The sequence below is a fragment of the Astyanax mexicanus genome, chromosome 5 (assembly GCF_023375975.1).
Source record: "Astyanax mexicanus isolate ESR-SI-001 chromosome 5, AstMex3_surface, whole genome shotgun sequence".
In the NCBI taxonomy this organism is placed as follows: Eukaryota; Metazoa; Chordata; class Actinopteri; order Characiformes; family Acestrorhamphidae; genus Astyanax; species Astyanax mexicanus.
Window position 1 is genome coordinate 27,527,380 of NC_064412.1, and position 19,224 is coordinate 27,546,603.

At 36.9% G+C, this 19,224-nt stretch overlaps 2 protein-coding genes across 5 annotated transcripts in view; both read left to right on the forward strand.

Moving 5' to 3' along the window:
• rhbdl3 (rhomboid, veinlet-like 3 (Drosophila)) overlaps window positions 1-5,099 on the forward strand; it is a 48,588-nt gene extending 43,489 nt beyond the window's left edge. For all 3 annotated transcript variants that reach the window (XM_015607831.3, XM_015607832.3, XM_007257109.4), the window contains one exon: window positions 22-5,099. In XM_015607831.3, the coding sequence (XP_015463317.3) occupies window positions 22-293 (272 nt within the window). In that variant the 3' untranslated portion in view covers window positions 294-5,099. The remainder of the gene's footprint in view (window positions 1-21) is intronic.
• Window positions 5,100-9,182: 4,083 nt separating this feature from the next.
• znf207b (zinc finger protein 207, b) lies at window positions 9,183-14,518 on the forward strand. 2 transcript variants are annotated; one of them, XM_007257108.4, is made up of 10 exons: window positions 9,183-9,352; window positions 10,593-10,719; window positions 10,956-11,094; window positions 11,185-11,355; window positions 11,946-12,021; window positions 12,127-12,197; window positions 12,305-12,447; window positions 12,795-13,010; window positions 13,491-13,629; window positions 13,841-14,518. In XM_007257108.4, the coding sequence occupies exons 1-10, from the start codon at window positions 9,312-9,314 to the stop codon at window positions 13,978-13,980; spliced, it is 1,263 nt and encodes a 420-aa protein (XP_007257170.3). In that variant the 5' UTR covers window positions 9,183-9,311; the 3' UTR covers window positions 13,981-14,518. The 2 variants fall into 2 exon arrangements, with proteins under 2 accessions (XP_007257170.3, XP_049335576.1); XM_049479619.1 differs by lacking the exon at window positions 13,841-14,518 and having other exon boundaries at window positions 12,795-12,975.
• The last annotated feature ends 4,706 nt before the right edge of the window (window positions 14,519-19,224 follow it).

A 19,224-nucleotide genomic window follows, 5' to 3' on the forward strand; every position in this document is an offset into this window, starting at 1 on the left:
TTTTTTTTCTCTGGTTCTCAGTGAGTGTAGAGTTCGGCCGGGCCGTGTGGTTGAGGTTCTACCCCCCAGCCTTCCCTCCATGTCCCAACCCCAGCTTTGTGGCCCACCTGGGCGGGGTGGTTGTGGGACTGACACTGGGCGTGGTGGTGCTTCAGAACTACGAGCAGCGGCTGCAGGAGCAGTCCCTCTTCTGGATCTTCTTCTGCGTCTACGCGCTCTTCATCTTCTGTGGAATCTTCTGGAACATTTTTGCCTACAGTCTGCTGGACGTCAAGCTACCTCCAGCGCCGTGAAAAAAAAAGACAGAGGGAGAGGGTCAATGGGATGTGTTTGTGTGCGTGTTGTGAGAAGGTGTGTGTAGACTGTACGTGTGTGCTGCCACATAACCAGTCATTATGGTTGGTGGTGGTTTCAGAACCAAAAGCCAAGTACCTCACTCCTGCAGTCTGTGGCTATGTGTGTGTTAGTGCCTAAAAATGCATCATTGCCATGTGCTGTCCAAGAAGAAGAAAAACATGAGATATGTAGCAAAACTAGAAAGTGGAGGTGGAGGATTAAACCCACAAAAACAACAAAACAGGATCATCTGATAGCCTGTTGATAAAGAGGAGCTTTAACTAGCAAACAAAGCTAAAAGCTAGTAGATGTAAATGGATGTTGTGAGGCTATTTTCCTTGTACTATATGGTGGCTGTTGTTAGAAATGTTACCAGTACTATTCAAACTGGGTAGTTGTACATAGGAAAGTGGGGTAATGTAACTTTGGCCAGTGTTTCTGAGTGATTTTAGTCATGTCTGATTTCACAGTCAGTTATTATTATACAGTGTGTGTTCCCACATTCCCAAATATAGCCCGGTAATATTGTAAGGCATCTACAGATAAAAGACTTTCCTGGCTGTTGTAGGGAAACGTATGCATTTTCATGGCATTTGAATATGGCAGTCATTAAGCTAAACATGTGAGCGGTGAGAGTACAGTTTTTCAAATTTTGGACCAGAACTGGCCCAACTGCAGATCTAGACCATCCCAGCAACCAAAACGATCTATAAATGTTTAGAAAAAAAATCAAAGTAAAGTTTTTAAGAGGATCCAGAAACGTTAGCCTGTAACGTTACAGATAAATACTTTCCAGGAACGTTCTAAAATCATGTGAGGTATTATTGGTTTACATCATAATGTTATTACAAATTTCTGACAACCAAAATGAAACACAAAACTAATACACTGCACTGACATCACACTGATAAATAATATAGCACATTAATATTTACTAAATGTGACATATGTAACATTTTCCAAACAAAATAATTGTAGTTTATTTAAACACTAATAGAACATTTTTGTATTTACACTAATAACAATATTTTAAATATTTTTTCACTGAATTTGAAACGCCCAAATTCAACTGTAAGTATATATGAATAAATGTTACTGGAACATTTAAAGAAAATATTAAATTAAAACATTCTATGAACTTAAAGAACATCACAAAGTTTTTACAAATTTCTCACACAACCAAAATAGAAAACACTGAAACAATACAACTAATACATTGCACTGACATCACACTGATACATAATATTTAATAAATGTAAAATTTGTAACATTTTCCAAATGAAAAAAATGTAGTTAATTTAAACACTAATATAACATTTTGGTAATTACACTGATAATAATGTTTTAAATATTCCTACAGAATTTGAAACGTCTAAATTCAATTGTAAGAATATATAAATAAATGTTATTGGAATATTCATAGAAAGTATTAAATTAAGACATTCTAGGGACTTAAAGAACACTTGACAGATTGAAAGTTCTAAGAACCAATAGAGGTAATATAAAAAAAAAAACTTTACTAACTTAAAACTGTTTGCTGGGATGATACATTTGCTTTGTGGGGACAATAACTGCTTCAACAGGCATGTTGATCCTGTTCACTCGTGTTTCTTTAAATATGGAAGCACTTGCTTACCGGTATATGTTCTGTGGCACCATATGCAACCTACTATAAATATAAAACATTTACATACAACGAGAAAAAACGTTCTAATTTATGTGCTGATGATTACTATTGGCTGCATATTCGCAAGCTTATGGAATTGCTAACAACATGTTAAAACTACTTCTACTACTGCTAATAATAATAAATAATAAAGGTTTGCTTTTTATTAGCAGCCAAACAGATGTGTGTAGTGTGGGAACAATGCACAAATCCTTCTAGCTACAAAGGTAAAGTCGTTCTGCGGAAGAGTTACATTACCTCTCCTCCTCATGTAACACTGATTTCGTCCATACAGTAATTACTGTTTTTTGGCTTTAAAAGTGGTTCTACCACCAATATAATCCCATATTTCTGTCCCCAGTGATTCCACAGCCATGAATGTTAGCCTGCATGGCATCTGCTAGTTGACATAACAGAATTAGCAATTGGCATTCTCCTTCAAGCATGTTAAGCTCCAGTGGTGTTGCCTTTCCTGCGGCAGTAAAACGATGTGGTGGAGCTTTAAGTGTCGTGGAGATAGCGCATGCTAGTTTTGGTAGCATTAATGTGGTAAAGAGATTTTGAGGTTGTGGGAGGACTGGATACGACTACAGTGGGAATAAGAACTTTAAACAGCTACTATTTTAAAATGGTGAGAAGCACATAAGTCATATTACAACCAAGTAGCTAAATAATCACTGCTGCTAGCTTTAAGGTTTAGCCTTTAGCTGGCTGTGTGCTATCCAGCTACCTGCTCCATAAAACTGATCTTAGACATATGTTCCTTCGTCCAATTCCAACTGAAAGTACTGAAAGTGGAGTGGTAATGTATTACACCAGCTCTAATATTCAGTATTCAGAGAGAAAACACACATTAGCACACACAACGTTGCTTCATACCCTGAGGGTTCAGCTACATAGCTATATTTAAAGACGTGAGTTTGTGTTAGCAGCAAGTCTGTAGGAAAGACCAGTGTTTCAGAGCTTGACTTTATAGTGAACGTTATATTTTTCTAAGTGACGTGAGAAAGAGAGATTGCTACTGTACCTCCAGTGTTTTGTTTTTTATTTATTTCAATATTGCCAAAAATGGTTTCAACTAAGTTTCAACAATTAATAACCACAATTCCAGTATTAGGGACTAATTATTAGTCATAATAACCATTGTTCTAACAAAGATGTGAATATTTAAGTCATACATTTCATTAAAACATATAAATCTGTTCCGGTTGCTGCACTGAAACCAGTTAAAGGGGCATTCTCACCCTTTTATAAGCATATTTTCTTGTTAAAAAATAACAAAACCACTATTCAACGATTGACGAATTGAAACAAGATGTGCTTTGGGGCATACACTTATAAATATTATTTTTTGTTTGTTTGTTTGTTTGTTTGTTTGTTTTTTTCCCCCACTAGCTGGCCAATTCAGAACAAAATCATCAACATCATATTTACAGTGCTGTGAAAAAAGTAATTACGTATTTTCAAATCTTCTATTGTTGCATATGTATTATATGCATATTCAAATGTTTTGGATCATTCGGCTAATTGTAATATGAGAAGTACAACAATAGTAAACAGCTTTTAATTATTCCATTTATTGAAGATAAAGATTTATTGCAAACCTAAATTCAGTTGACAGATGCATTTAGTTTTAGTAGCCACACCCAGACATGATTGCTGTCAGACCTGTTTAAACTTAAAGTGACAGTCTGTAAGTTTAGGAGATTCAGAAACATCTGTGGTGAAAATGTGTAATTGCACCAAGCATGCTGAAAAGTACTTTTAAAATGTGCTTTGTGCTGAGGTCTTCTTTCAAAGAGGATGAATGTTGTGATTTTAGCGAGGACTCTGTTGTGCTCCCTTTTACCTTGGCAGCTCTCTTTGATTATAATTCTACCTTTCTGATATTTCCAAGTTTGCAGTATGTCCTGTAGCAACGCTGCAGTAATCAGCAAAATCTGTTGTAAAGACGTGGTGTGGCCAGAAAAACTTTTGGGAAAACCTACCAGAACACTCTGTTTTCTAGAATGAATATAATTGGCTCTGCAGGGATGGTCACAGAAGCACATTGATGACATTTATTAGAATGTAGTTTGTCCTTCCCAACTTAGGAATGCTACTGCTTTCAACGTAAATTAAAAAATCTTAAGGACTGCAGCTTTAAGTAGAACTTGTCTGGAATATAAAGCAACAATAGATTCTATTTTATAGTCTGCTTCTTCACAGCACTGTATTACCCTCTGTATTGATTTGAACCAAAAATCAATTTATTTATTTATGCCAAAAAAGAAAAATCCATCAAGCCAATGTTCGATGTACTCCACATATTAACATATTACATGCTAGTTTTAGGTCGAAATGCCCCTTTAACAATGGCGAATGTAACAGACTGGCTTTCATGCACAATTACAACACAACACTCAAGCCAGTGTACATGTGATATAGCATATGTTACAGTATATATCTGTTTATATATAGCTGTAGTCGTCAGGCAGACCGTGACTGTGTCAGAGATAACTCAAATAATTGGTATCGTGTGAAGTCCCTTGCTAATGAAGTGTGTGTGTGTGTCTCTGTGTTCTATACAGATGGTGCTAGTATAATTTTGAACTGGTTGTTGAGTCTCCATGCCTTTTAGTGACTGATTTAAGATCAGCTCCCATTAGGTCTATGCACAACCGTCATTTTAGCACAACAGAAACAAAACTGACAAAGAAAAGCCTGATAAGCGCTCAGCCTCCTCAAACTAGTGTGCGAGTACAGTTTCTGTCAAGCTAACAGGACAAAAAAAAGCTAATCCCAGCTAACCTCAGTCATAAAGGCTCAAGTATCGAGTGCTTTCTCTCATGTTACTCTGCTGTTCATGCTCTGAAGAGATGTGGTATATTTTAAACGTAAGTGTTGAAGCTACTTTCGAAATGCCAATCTACTGCGTTAGCGTGCAGCGCTGTGCTAACCTGGCTACTGAACCCAGTGACGATCTGAGGCTATGCACTAAGGGCTTACACAGCGCTGACTGAGAGGATGCTCACTGAATATATATTTTAACATGCATATTTTGTAGATTTGATATGTAAATATGAATTACATTAAACAGTTTTATGATGGAAAATAACTGTTTCTGTGCCTTTCTTTGCTAACCTTACCAGCAAACAGATTTCCTGCAGAGTCTGAATTCATTTTCAATCCGTTAAGCTTTGTGTTTTTGGCTTGTTCTTGATTTCTTGGGGAGTTTTTTTTGGGTGCAACCTTCTAAGAACTCTGACACAACACAAATAGAGCTTTATGTTTCTGCTGTTCTATTTTAAGAAGTGGATTTATGCAAAATTGCAAAATGATAGCTTTGCACAAATCAGATTGCACAGGCCTCTGGGCATCTACTCTGCACTACAGTGACTGTGTACACTATAAACAGTGACTTGCAAAAGTATTTATACCCCTTAAACTTTTTCACATTTACTCACCGTACAACCCCACAAACCTAAACGTACTTTAAGGAGATTTTCAGTGATAAACCAACACAAAGTAGCACACAGTTGTGAAGTGAAACGGAAATTACATTATGCAATCAAATAAAAATCTGAAAAGTGTAATGTGCAAAAGTATTCAACACCCTTTACCCAGAACCCCCTAAATAAAATCCAGTGCAATCAATTGCCTTCAGAAGTCACATAGTCAGTTAATAGCACCCAGCTGTGTGTAATTTAGTCTCAGTGTAAACACACCTACACTGTGGTCTGTCAGAAAACACCAGTGAAGAAACAGCATCATCAGAGAACACCAGAGAAGAAAGAGCATCATGAAAATACAAAAAATATCCCAAGCTTTTAGCATCCCAACGATCACTGTTTAATCCATCAGCCAAAAACGAAAAAAACGTATTCTATAAGACAGGGCTGCCCACCCAAACTGACAGATCAAAGATCAAGGAGATCATTGGTCAGAAAAGCAGCCTAGAGGCCCATGGTCATTCTGGAGTAGCTGCAGAAATCCACAAATCTGAGCTTTATGGAAGAGTGGCAAGAAAAAAACATTGGTAAAAGGTGCTGCCTGCAGATTGCCACAATCCAAGTAGAGGGCACAGCATCTGTGTCACGACATAAAAATTGCTGTTCACAGATGCTCTCCATCCAACCTGGCTGAGCTTGAGCTTGTGCTGTTAGCCAATCAGAGATGATATGTTTTCATGTAAGAATATTCATGAGCAAGACCCAAAATCCTGTCCCTTTTCAGAGATCACTAATTCAGTAAACTAAAGCAGGGTTATACAGAAATGCCAGAGCACTTTTTACATGGCTCACATAGCTCATATGGCATTCATTTATACTAAAAAAATGGGATGAGAAGTTTAACCACTTAAATTTGTCTGTTAAATTAGTGCAAACATCTTACTAAATGTCGATTCATATAATATTATTCATAATTTGCCATAATCATTTCTGTGTAAGAGCTTTTATAGGTGCAGACATATGCTTCAATACATCGCCACTGTCCTTTTCTTCAAAAGGTTATGGAGATTTAAAACATTATATGTATTTTTTTTATATGTAATATATAAGTCCATTTCAAACCAATAGTAAGGGTAAATATAAATTGGGCACGAGAATGCATGGTGCAGATTATATGTAATATACAATAGTAATGGATTATTTATAGTCAAAAGTGATTGTATTGCGTAGCTGTTATGAAATAATGCTATTTTTGTAACATAGGGTGCTAAATTCTGTTTCAAATGCAGAATGTTGACTCGTTACATTAATTAAATTACGAGCGCCATCTGCTGCTGTTGAAATGACAGCGCACTCTGAACATGAGTACCTTCTTTACTAGAGAGACGTTCCTTGTATCTCCTGGGGCCAGTTGTTCAAAGGTAATCTGATCGGATTTTGGTTATCGGATTGGATCAAAACTGGAAAACGGGTTGTTCAAAAGGGAAAGAAGCATTCTGAAATCGGATCAGATCACGTAATCCAATTCTAGTTTGTAAATGGATCAAACCTTCAGTTTCTGTTGTTCAAAACTTTTCAGTAGGATTTGGATAACTTTGATCCAAAAAAACAGGATTACCCTGATCCCAACAAGGGGTAGGATTTCAAGGGGGATTTCAGGAAGTAAATGTGGTAAAACTTTAAAATCAAAGTTTTAAAGTAAAAAAAAATACATTTGTACAATTTAGTGTATATACATTTACTTCTATTTTGCACTTGACCTGTTTAACCGTTACAGTAATAAAGTAGACATTGGCTACCAATTAAGCCTTTTACTATAGTAACGTAAAAATAAAAACAATCTTGACCCCATTAAATAAACCCCCCAAAAGATTTCAATAACAAACAAAAATAATATATTCATTTTTTCATCTACGTCACTGTCATTCATCACTGTATATTAATGTCAAAGAAACATTTATCAGATATGAAGCTGTCAAAAATGATTTCGAACAATTGCAAAGAACTCCAGAGTTTGGTCTGGTTCTTCAACAGGCTCAGGTGCATCATGAACATCACAGAGAGGGACATTGCGTCTGGTAGCAACATTGGGCAGGACAATACATGCAAGTGTTATGTTGCATGCTCCCTGTGGTTCGACTCGCAAATAGTTAAGTCATGCAAAGCGTCTCTGCAGAACTCAATTTAAACGCTCAATTGCTCGTATTGTTTTGCAATAAGCAGTATCTTGTTACTGCAAGAAAAGGAGTCATCAACCCCTGTTGGTTCTTCTATCTGTTTTTTACATAGCTAGTAATCCGGATTAGGTAATCCTGAAAACTGTGTTTCTGGATCAGGTTGATCCAATCCAAAATTGCTTTGAAAAACTGGCTTAAAAGTAAGACAGATCACCTGATCCTGGATAGCAAAAAATGTGATTACCAAATCTGGATAATTTTGATCCGGATTACATTTTTTGAACAACTGGCCCCTGGTGGCTCAAGGAGATCATGTTTTTTTCTAAAACTTGAGAAAATTAAATACACATTAAGGGGATGCACGAATATTTTTTATTTTTCACTAATTCAGAGGTACTAACCAGTTCTCGTTTTTTTACATACAGCTCTGGAAAAAATAAGAGCCCACTTAAAAAAATTATGAGTTTCTTTGATTTTACCTAATTGAAAACCTCTGGAAAATAATCGAGAAGAAGGTGGATGATCACAAGCCATCAACTCAAGTGGCATAAAATGATCCAAAAGCAGTGTGTAATATGGTGGAGGTGAACATTGTAATTAAAAACCAGGGTTATTCCATCAGATATTGATTTCTGATCTCTTAAAACTTTATGAATATGAACTTGTTTTCATTGCATTTTTGAGGTCTGAAAGCTCTGCATCTTTTTTGTTATTTCAGACATTACCCATTTTCTGCAAATAAATGCTCTAAATGATTTATTTGGAATTTGGGAGAAATGTTGTCTGTGGTTTATAGAATAAAACAACAAAGTTCATTTTACTCAAACTTTTACCTATAAATAGCACTATATATATATATATATATATATATATATATATATATATATATATATATATATATATATATATATATATATATATATATATATTTATTTATTTATTTTACATAAATAACCTGCATAATGTGGGTTGGTTGTGTTGAGCTGAGTGGGGAGAGGTTGGCGGTTTGGTGGGGTAAGCTGCTTTATGTTAACAACACAATGCTCTATAATTAGTCATTTATTTCCTCTTACTTTCTTATTAGAGTGCTTTTTTCCCCCCACTTTTATGTTTGTGTATGTGGTGTATGTTCACATATACAAATATGTTTGTTTATTTAAAAATAAAGTGAATAGATAAACTATATTTTTGGGTTTGGATGTATTTTATTGTACTTTTCCAATAAAAAATGTTGTTAAAAAATAAGTTAAGCAATACAATGGCAACACTTGCCACATGCAGCCTACGTAGGGCACTTGGTAATGAAAACGTTTAACACAATAGGATATGCATTATTTAATTTTTTTTTTTTTCTTTGGGGACTGTTTTGGGTAAAAACAATGCGCAAAAACGTTTTATTTTGCCTTTTGTTCTAATACGTTTTTTGAACGTCTGATTCCATTTACCATTATGGTACACCACCATTGTGTGAACAGTCGTGACTCGATTGTTCTAATCGACTCCTACCTAGTCAGTAGGCAGAAAGGGGATGATCTGAGGTGTTTGGTTTGAGACGCACCCATTCTACAGGGCTTTGTGAATAAGAGAGGAAGGAAAACGTCACGCGCCATCTTTTTTTTAAACGGAGTGAAGATTCACGGTGTTTTTGGAGAGAGTGTTTTTTTTTCTTTCCGGCCTGTGTGTTTTATTTACGCAGATAAAATGGGAAGAAAGAAGAAGAAGCAGATGAAGCCGTGGTGCTGGTATCCTTTTCCTAATGGTTTTGAACGCTGCTTCGGAGCTAGTCGGAATTAGTCGTGTGTGAGGCTAAACTAGCTAGGCTAGCTCTGTTTGTTGTTCGAATCAGTTTCCTCCACCTTAACTTGTGCCCGCTAGAATGGAGCCGCTGCGGCATTTAAGGTGGAACGGAAAAATTCGAACACGAAGCCTAACTAGCTAATTTAGCCTCATTAAAGGATTGCGTCTGAACGAGTTATTGACCGTATTTATTAATTTATAGAGTATATATTTTAATTGTTAAATGTTATAACCTAATTAGCAACTTCTGGTTTGTTACGTTTGACCTTAATTTAATTGTTTAAATGTACAAATTTAGACAAAATTATAGGGTACTCGTTTTAGCTATCGAGCTAAGCTAGCTTAGCTAGTTAGCTTAGCCAACATGTTACATCACCGGTCACGTTTCTACTCTTTTCCTTCTCAGTGCTAAAAGTATGAACTGTATGTGCTGTTAAAGATAAAAAAAGTATTTAAAAGTTAAAATTTAAGTCGTTTTACTCTTTGTGCTTTTCTGTTTTATATCATTTTATATCATTGTGTTAGTATGTTATACGTTACTGTATACTGTAAACAAAAGAAGGTAGCTATACTCTCTTGAATTAACACACATGGGAGTGTTGGCTAAGCCATGTTTACACCAAAAAGCGGATTTAGTATTTAACACAGTCAGCACTTTGGTACATTAGCTAGCTACTCTTGTTAATTTTGAAACGGTATAATTTTTAGAGAAATTTCTAACTTATTACTAACAAGGTACTGTTATGGGTCGTGTTTCCCACTTAACGTAATGTTATGTTAGTATTAGCTCAGATCAGACCTAGCATTAAAACCACCTGCATAATATTACGGAGTTCCCCCTCATCCCACCAAAACAGCTTTGGCCAATAGAGGCATGGCCTCTGCAAAACCTCTGAAGGTGTCCTGTGGTATCTGGCACCAAGACATTAGCTGCAGGGTCTTTAGGTCCTGTAAGTTGTTAGTTGTCACAGTCATGATCATGAGTGAGCATTTATTAGCCCCTGGGGTGCTTTTTGTAGGTGCAGTGATGTGTTCCTGCCACTGCATACCTGGACTGCACCACAAGACCTATCTGATATTTGGGAGGTGTTCTGACCCAGTCGTCTAGTGATCCTACCCTGGGCCATGTCGAAGACATCTGCAATTGCATTTCACAGTTAAATTCCTTAATCAGATGTTTCCAAGGTACTGCAACAGAGACTTTGATGACGAGAAGATTCTAATCCAACATCAAAAAGCAAAACACTTCAAATGTCATATATGTCACAAAAAACTGTACACAGGACCTGGGTTAGCTATACATTGTATGCAGGTAAGTAATAACCACATTTCAGCATGTCATTTAATATTTTTATTTAGTATTTATGGTACTTGTTCTAACAGTAATATCAGCAGCCTTTAATGTTCAGGGTTAACTGCTTTAATAAAAATATTGCTTCAGACAGATGATTTAACCTCGTCTTCAATGACACATACATTTTTTGAACTGCAGAATCTTTACTTGATTAAGTACAGATCTGAAATCTAAACACATTTGTGTTCATTTAGGTGCACAAAGAAACAATAGATGGTGTTCCAAATGCAATACCTGGCAGAATTGATATAGAGTTGGAAATCTATGGTATGGAAGGCATTCCAGAAAAGGATATGCAAGAACGAAGAAGAGTACTTGAACAAAAATCTCAGGGTATGAAATTTTCATTTTGTTTACACTTAATCAATGCTATTTCTGTTATTCCAACCTACATGTTTTCTTAATGTTTAATTTTGTAAACAGAGAGCCAGAAGAAGAAACAGAACCAGGATGATTCAGATGAGGATTCAGAGGAAGATGAAGCTGGACCTTCACAGCAGACGGCAGCGCAGCCACAGGCTGCCTACATGCCCCCAATGGCTCAACCTGGTGTGCCCCCCGGAGCACCTGGCATGCCCCCTGCTAACTACTCAGGTGAGTCACAACTTAAATAAAAAAAAAATGCAGCAGCTCAGTCCAAATGGTCTAACAGCTTTTTATGATCTTAAACTTGAACTACAGGCTTAACAAGTTATCTTAGCGATGTCTTTGTTATATAAAAGTCTGATTTGGAGCAGGTCAAGTTTTCATTTGGCTGGCTAAAAAAAAGAAATCATGCTTTGAATAAAAAACTCCTGGGTTTAGTTTTTTGGACAAGTCTTTCAGTAAAGATTATCTGTTCAGAATGCTAAGTAGTTCAAGTCTATGCTTAAAACATAGTATTACAGGGATTGTAAAATATGATTTTATATTTTATAGTTTTTAATGTAATAACACACATTTCCAAATGAGTGAACGGCATCTTTTTGAATAGCTGAATATAAAAGTGTGAATGTTTAAATATCCGATAGAAAATATGTAGTTGTCAGTCTACACTTTGCATGCAAACACTAGGGGTCACTAAAATAACTTTGCTAATTTAATTGGGCTGTGGTGCACAGTTGTGATTTCTAAGTAAATCAATGACATAAACTGTTTTACATTTGTTTTTACAAGTGTTATAATATTGTGTATGTTTGTGACAGGTATACCCCATATGATGCCAGGTGTGCCACCGATGATGCCTGGTATGCCCCCAGTGATGCCAGGCATGCCGCCAGGGTAAGGGTTTTGTTTTAGTCTTGTAATCTTTTAACTAATTTGTTTTAGTTTTGAATGTTTAATGTCTTGAAATTTCACTATTTCAATGTTTTATTTGTTTGTCAGAATGATTCCCATGGCAGGAATGATGCCCCCGGGGCCTGGAATGCCCCCAATGATGCCAGGCATGCCTCCAGGTAATAGCTATTGTAAATTTGTATTACTTTTAATCATCCTGCCTTTAAAAAGCTAATCATTTTGCTGTGACTTTGAGTTAATTTGCTGTGTGGTTTATAATGTGCAGGCATGCCTCATCATATGGCTCGTCCTGGGATGCCTCCGATGGCCCAGGCAGCCCCTGTTGTGGCTCCAGTTGTGGCATCCAGACCTGCTGGACCTGTAGCCCAGTCTACTGCCACTAAACCCCTTTTCCCTAGTGCTGTTCAGGTGTAGTAAACATGAATAATTCTATTTTAGTGTATAGTGATCCTGTTGTCAAACAGCTTAAATAAGGTGGAGCAAGTGTTGCTTTTACAAGGCAATATTTTGCCTTCCGTGTATATACCCGAATGTGTTTTTAAATGAACTATTTTAATTACAGTAATACATTTATAATATGTAAGATTAAAGGCACATGGTCAAATGTTAATGTATTAGATTGTTTGTATATTTTTATGTAATCATTTTTATCTTCTGTTTCTGAGTCTAATACTTCTATGCAATGTTTTCTAGGTTTCTAGCATTTTATAGTTCTAAATGTGATTTGTTGTGATTTGATCTCTGCCTCCCACCAGGCTCAGCAGACAGTGTCTGGTCCACCCTCCACCAGTTCTGAGCCCCCCAAACCAACATTCCCGGCCTACACCCAGCCGCCCACAACTGCCTCCCCCGCTGGCCCTGCCAGCAACACTGTGGCCAAGCCACCCGCCACAGTGTCCACCAAGCCGGCCACGCTGTCCACCGGCAGTGCTACCAGTAAGTTGATGCACCCTGATGAGGATATCTCGCTGGTAAGTGCTCGAGTGGCTTTTGTGATTATCCTCTTATTTGACAGTAAGTAATAAGTACTAATAAGTTGTGTTTTGGTGTTTTGTTTAAAAAAAAAAAAAAAAAACTGAATGTTGAAAAACAGATGTAAGGTCTGTTTAGCATTATTATGGTACATAAGAAATTATTTGGTGCATCATGAAACATAAATTATGTTAAATGTTAAAATATTATTTAAATGTGTGTGTGACTAAAGGACATTTTTACATAAGGACATATGCTGTAGTTATTAAAAAACATTGTGTATTTGGGTTTAGTCAGTTAATGTGTTTAAAAGATTTTGAGATTAGTGTTTTGGACAGAAATGAGCCAGCCTTATTAAATACTGGATGTGATTGAGTCCAATGTTGTGTTTTTTTTTTGTTTTGTTTGTTTGTTTGAAGCACAAACATGCTTCTGTCTGCTGTTGCCTGATTGTGGTGTGTTTTTGTGTTTTTCTGTAGGAAGAGAGACGGGCGCAGCTGCCTAAGTATCAGAGATTAATGCCTAGGCCTGGGCAAATTACTGTTGCAGGAGTCAACTCTAACACAGCGGGAGGGCCGATGCCCCCACAGCAGCCGCCAGTTAGGCACCCCATGCACGGTGAGTCAGTCTGCCCCCTTTAGTTTTAAAAGGCTTATTTACACAATTTTTATCAACACATTTATTTATCTTTTTTATACATGTGAAAAATATTTTAGTTTAGTTTTTGTTACCTAAATATGATGTTAATTGTAAGAACTTTAAGACCTCACTGTAAAGCCTTGAACCGTTTTAGAAGCTTTACGGTGTTTTTTTGCTTTTGTTTCTTCAGGTCAGTATGGAGCACCTCCTCAGGGTATGCCAGCTTATATGGCAGGTGGGATGCCTGCATATGGCCAAGTGCCACAGTATCAGGGTGGTCCACCCATGGGCATGAGACCACCAGTCATGTCTCCAGGAGGCCGATATTGACACAGCCCTTGAGTTCTGATAGGTTTGGTGCCCTGCCCTTTTCTAATAGTGTGCTGTTTATTTGGCCAAAAAAAAAAAAAAATAAAAACAAGCTGTACATCCGTCCCAAGATGAAGACGGCGCCCCACACAGGACAGTTTGACACATTGAGAATTGAAAAGTAAGCTGTATCGATGTTGCTGTTGATGCATGTGGCTTTTTTTTTCCTATTGTGTTTTTATTCAGGTTGTATAAGTACAGTGTTTTAAACAGTGATTTAATGATTTTTTGAAGCTGTGGAAGTAAGTTTCCACATTTACTTCTATCCGGTAAAACAACTTATTTTTCTTATTGATTCATGAAGCCTTCACAGCATGTTCGCGTGCTGTTGGACTTTCCGTCCCCATCATTTGATCGGTGAGGGCTTCAGAATGTCCAGTACTTGTGTATCATTCCTTAATTCAGGTTTTAAGTTCCAGTAAAGGTAAAAATGGATAAATGTTCAGACAGTTTCTTTTTTGGAACATAAACTGTAATAAAACTTAATTTCATTTTTTTTCTCCTTGATTTTGTTTGTGTGAGTCTGTTACACCCTGAGAATGGCGCATTGCAATGTTCATTGCTTCCTTATTTTTACACTTTGCACCTGCGTAGTTTAAATAGAAAAGGTGTTTGTTAATATATATCTACACCGCTGGGCATGGTGGTCTGGACATGATGTATATTTAGGTAAAATTCTGGTGTATTGCTATCTTGGCAGTGGAATACACATTTGCACCACTGACTGAAAACAACCTAGACAACAGTCAACCATCAGACTTTATCTTGGTAACGCATGTGTGCCGCCCATGCTTAATGTGTGTACACACCCACAGATCAGTTTCCTCTGCTGAGATGCACAGAAGTGCCAAAGTCAAAGTGCACCTGGCTCTTAAAGGCAAGGCCAAGTGACACGCTAATTGTTTTTTTATTTTAAGCCGGAAAATTTAATTGAGCGAATTAGTACATAACTTTTGCGTGTTTCCAGCTGCACATGGTGTTCTATAGATTGCTAAATGGGGCCATGTGTGTTTGTGGTCTGTGTCCCATAAGCGTTTAATATTCAGTCTAGTTTAAAATGTCTAAGGGTATATCGCACAAATAAGAGCATGTTATTGCAGTGTTGCATATATATTGTTTACTGTTGCGGTTTTGGCTTAAAACTAATTACAGGACAACAATCCCTTGAGCTACTAAATTCCTAATGCTGTAAACCTGCAATACTGTGATTAAATCTACTATTGTATAAAATAGTTTAACTAGTTTTGAGCTGCAACTACAGATGATATCTATACAAATTCAAAAAGTTTAGATTCATTCCACCCTAAATGGTGCCTACTGATTTCCTTCATCACTTTTTAAATAATAAAACATTTTTCAAATGCATTTCTCAGCTGTTTTAACTCATTTAATACTTGAATCTGTTCTTTTGATCTTTGTTTAGAATGAACAATATAATTGTTTATTAACTACTGTATCACTGTTGGCTAGTTAAAGTGCTCTTTTGTTCATGGAAATATGACCTAAAGCAAAAAAATGGCCTATTTTTTTCTAAATTTTCTGTTAACTAGGCCACCTGCAAGGGGAAAGAAACCCACATCTAATAATGTTCTGCAGAACCTCACGCAGCTTTACTGAAGAGTAGCACGCACACCTTGCCACACTCTTCACACATCCTTTTATAGGTTAAATAAGGTTAGAACTGTGGGGATGAAAACCCTGGATGTGGTCAAACAGTTTTTGTTTGTGTTTTTGTTGCACTGAAGCAACGAGACTGATGTTTGTAGTTAACAAGTTGTGGAACGGTGTACCCTAAGTGCATAGCCAATAACTTTGTAAAGCTAACCTGTTTAAACATCCAGGCTTCTTCTAAAGCTCATTTCAACAAGTACAACAAGGGGCTGTTACAGTGCCCCCATCTACATATTTTCTGGAGCTAGACCATGGTTCAGCCAAATGTAAGGTTTACAAAAATTGTACTGTAAAGTAATTTAGTTCAGATATGTTAGCCATGGTCTTGTAGTGATAGATAATAAACCAATGAGCAAAGACTGGAACTACAGTGACTTGTAAAAGTGTTTATAATTTTCCTTAATTTTTTTTTCATCTTACAACTACAAACTTAAATGTATTTTATTGGGATTTTAAGTGACAGACCAACACAAAGTAGCATGTAATTGTGAAGTGGAACGGAAATGACACATGCTTTTCAAATCTGGAAAAAAAACTGATGTGCAAAAGTTGCACATTCCTTTAGAAATCCCTAAACAAAATCCAGTGCAATCAGTTGCCTACAGAAGTCAGTTATTTAATAGAGTCCAGCTGTGTGTAATTTAGTCTTATTATAAATACACCTGTTCTGTGAAGGCCTCGTGAGCATTATGCCTGCTTCACACTACATGATTTTGGAACAATTTTTCGTTGAACGCCGATGGGAAACGGGGATTTGTCGGCGCTTGCACTGTCTCGTGTGAACTGCTTAAAGACGCTAGCAGAGCCGTTGCTGACACCCAGCAAATATTCAACATGTTTAATATCTGACTCAGTCGGCGACAGGGAGTCAGGAGCAGCGGCTACCTACAACCAATGTGATCACAGAAAGAGAACCACTGGTCTAAAACACATCTCCTGCTCTACCAAAGTCTAACTACTTTCTGTCTGCCCTGTTTGCAAAATAACACTACATTGTTATTTTTGAGGCCAGACTAAGACACATATGTACCTATTTATTTGTAATTGCATTTCATACCACATCAAAAGGTGGTTTCGATCAGATTCAAAATTTTGTAGTTTTGTATTTATTTTACTGTTCAAAAATCAAACTTCATACAATCTAAATATGCCAAAATGTTTGGGATTTTGGGTTTGGGTTGGCAGTCTAAACATTAGCTTCAGAGAAGTTTCTTTCTCGGCTATTTAATTCCGGGTTTGAGGCTGAAAGGTCAACGCCATTTCTCACTCTGACTGACTTGAAACTCCTTTCATTCTCCAGATTGCTCAGCACTGACGCTGTTTTCGGATTATGAAGAACAACAGCGTCAGTGCTGCTAATTCCAGCTGTCAGGAAAAAAAAAAAGATGAAGCCGTACGCTTGTGGGTGTGAGTCTCATAAACAGTGTCACTGGTCAGTTTCCCCACAGTCTTGACACTTATTTGGTCACACACTGCAGACTGCTTTCCTGCTGACCAGCATCAGCTGATCTTCCAAGCAAGGCAACAACAACAACCAACCCAAATATATCTATTTACATGCAGTGATGGATGTGTTAGTGTTTTAATATAAATACAAATGGGTCTATATTTACTCCAGAGGCCTGAGACATACACATTCACAATGTTTTACACAATTATTACACAAAACAACTCTAATCCATTGTGGTATTAACTCATTAAGATCTTCTGATCTCAAGGTGTTCAGTGGTATCTGGCAGCAGGTCTTTTACATTCTGTACATTGTGAGGTAGGACCTCCATGAGCATCAGTTAAACCACTACATACCACTAACTCCCCACAATACCTGCCTGATGTTTTGGTGATGTTCTGGGCCAGTAATCTAGTCAACAGTTTGGCTCTGGTTGAAATGTCTCAGAAACCCTTTAACTTCAAGATCTGACTGTCTGATATATCCACCGCTTAACAGCTGCCACTGGAACCAGATCATTATTCACTTCAGTGGTATTATTGTTATGGCTGATCAGTGTCTGAGATTAAGTTTTAGATATATAAACAGAATTAAAAAAATGAATCTTAACCTGAATGCTCCAAGCTTTAAGTTTTGCTGTGAAAGTTGAAACTGCATTATGGAAAATTCTTTGTTTATTGAGCCTGAACCTACAGGAGATAAGCAACAGCACCTCTGAGAGGGCCTCAGGTCACCTGATTGTCATATTTATGTGTTGGTTTCCTGAACTGTGATTAAGCCTAGTTCTCAAATACATACATACATTCTTCTATCTCTTCTAATGTAGAATCCTCATTCACAATGCTGTATAGTCCAGGACTAGGTAAAATACCAGTCAAAAATATGACCTTTCTACCCTTTAAAACAGGTACATCCCATGATCAAAACTCGAAACATGAACTTCCACCTGCAGCTTTTTCACAGAAATAAGTGCCACACACCACCAGTTTGCAAGCTGGCATGATAGGATGTTGGAGTAATATGTCTGATCAGTACAGTCGGCTTATTAAAGCATCTTGGAAAGCTTGAGTTCAGTGTAGTGAACTACAGTCTGACCCGTTGCAACAAGGCAAGCAAACTGACCAATCAGCTGGCCTGGGCCCACCAGACAATGACTGGATATTAATTGAATGCAGCAACAATCTGTGTGAGCCAGGTCTGTGATTTCAGAGCTATCTATCAGGAAAACAGAAAAGAAAAAAGAAAAAGGAAGAAAAGAAAAACACAAGGCAAGTGATTATTGATCATTTACATTAGATAAATTAGGCCAATATTTTGTACAAACAGTGTAATTTAGCTAGTAACAAAATAAAACAGGCTAATAACAAAGCTACACACTGATTATGTTATATTTACTGGATAAGAAAAACCCTGATCTGTTCCAGATTATCTGTTAATCGTATTTAATGACATGACATGATGTGAACTTCTGTGAAATATTGCTTGGGGCCCCCAAATGCATTAAAAAAGCCCTGACAACAGTGTTTACACACCATCCCCTTAGACTCTTAAGTAAATCATTATTGGGCTATTAATCCTAATGCTTGATTGGTTCATCACATCTTGGGAAGTTCCATATGGTTCTATGGTAGGCCCTATGAAACTGATGTTAATAATTATACTACTGTAGTTATAAAAGTAAGTGAATATCTAAAGTGTGGGTATCATAAAGCTGAATGGGGGATGTACTAAACACAAACTAATGTAAAGAAAATTTCAGGTTAAAACTATGTAGATTTTACTCATTAATATATTAATAGTTCATGCAGAGATCTTCTTGTGTACCATCTTGTGATGCCTCATGTGCTGTGAGGGATACACACACCACAGTTTGGAAACACAGAGCTAACTAAAGCCTGATTTTAAAGGTTCAGTTTAATCCCAGATAGGGATTAAAGGAGAAATCAGGTGTAAAGTGGACTTAGTGTTTAGTGAAACATGATAACGAGTATAAACTATTGTTAAACCTCTGTTCACCCCAGATGCTCCCAAAATGTTATCAGTAATAGCGATTTTTTGTTTGTTTGTTTTATGAACGTTTTTGC

Excerpts from the sequence above, each read along its gene's own strand:
- znf207b (XM_007257108.4), top strand. The coding sequence starts at position 9,312 with ATGGGAAGAAAGAAGAAGAAGCAGATGAAGCCGTGGTGCTG. Across the intron at positions 9,353-10,592 it reads CAGATGAAGCCGTGGTGCTG|GTACTGCAACAGAGACTTTG; the intron begins GTATCCTTTTCC and ends GATGTTTCCAAG. Across the intron at positions 10,720-10,955 it reads TAGCTATACATTGTATGCAG|GTGCACAAAGAAACAATAGA; the intron begins GTAAGTAATAAC and ends GTGTTCATTTAG.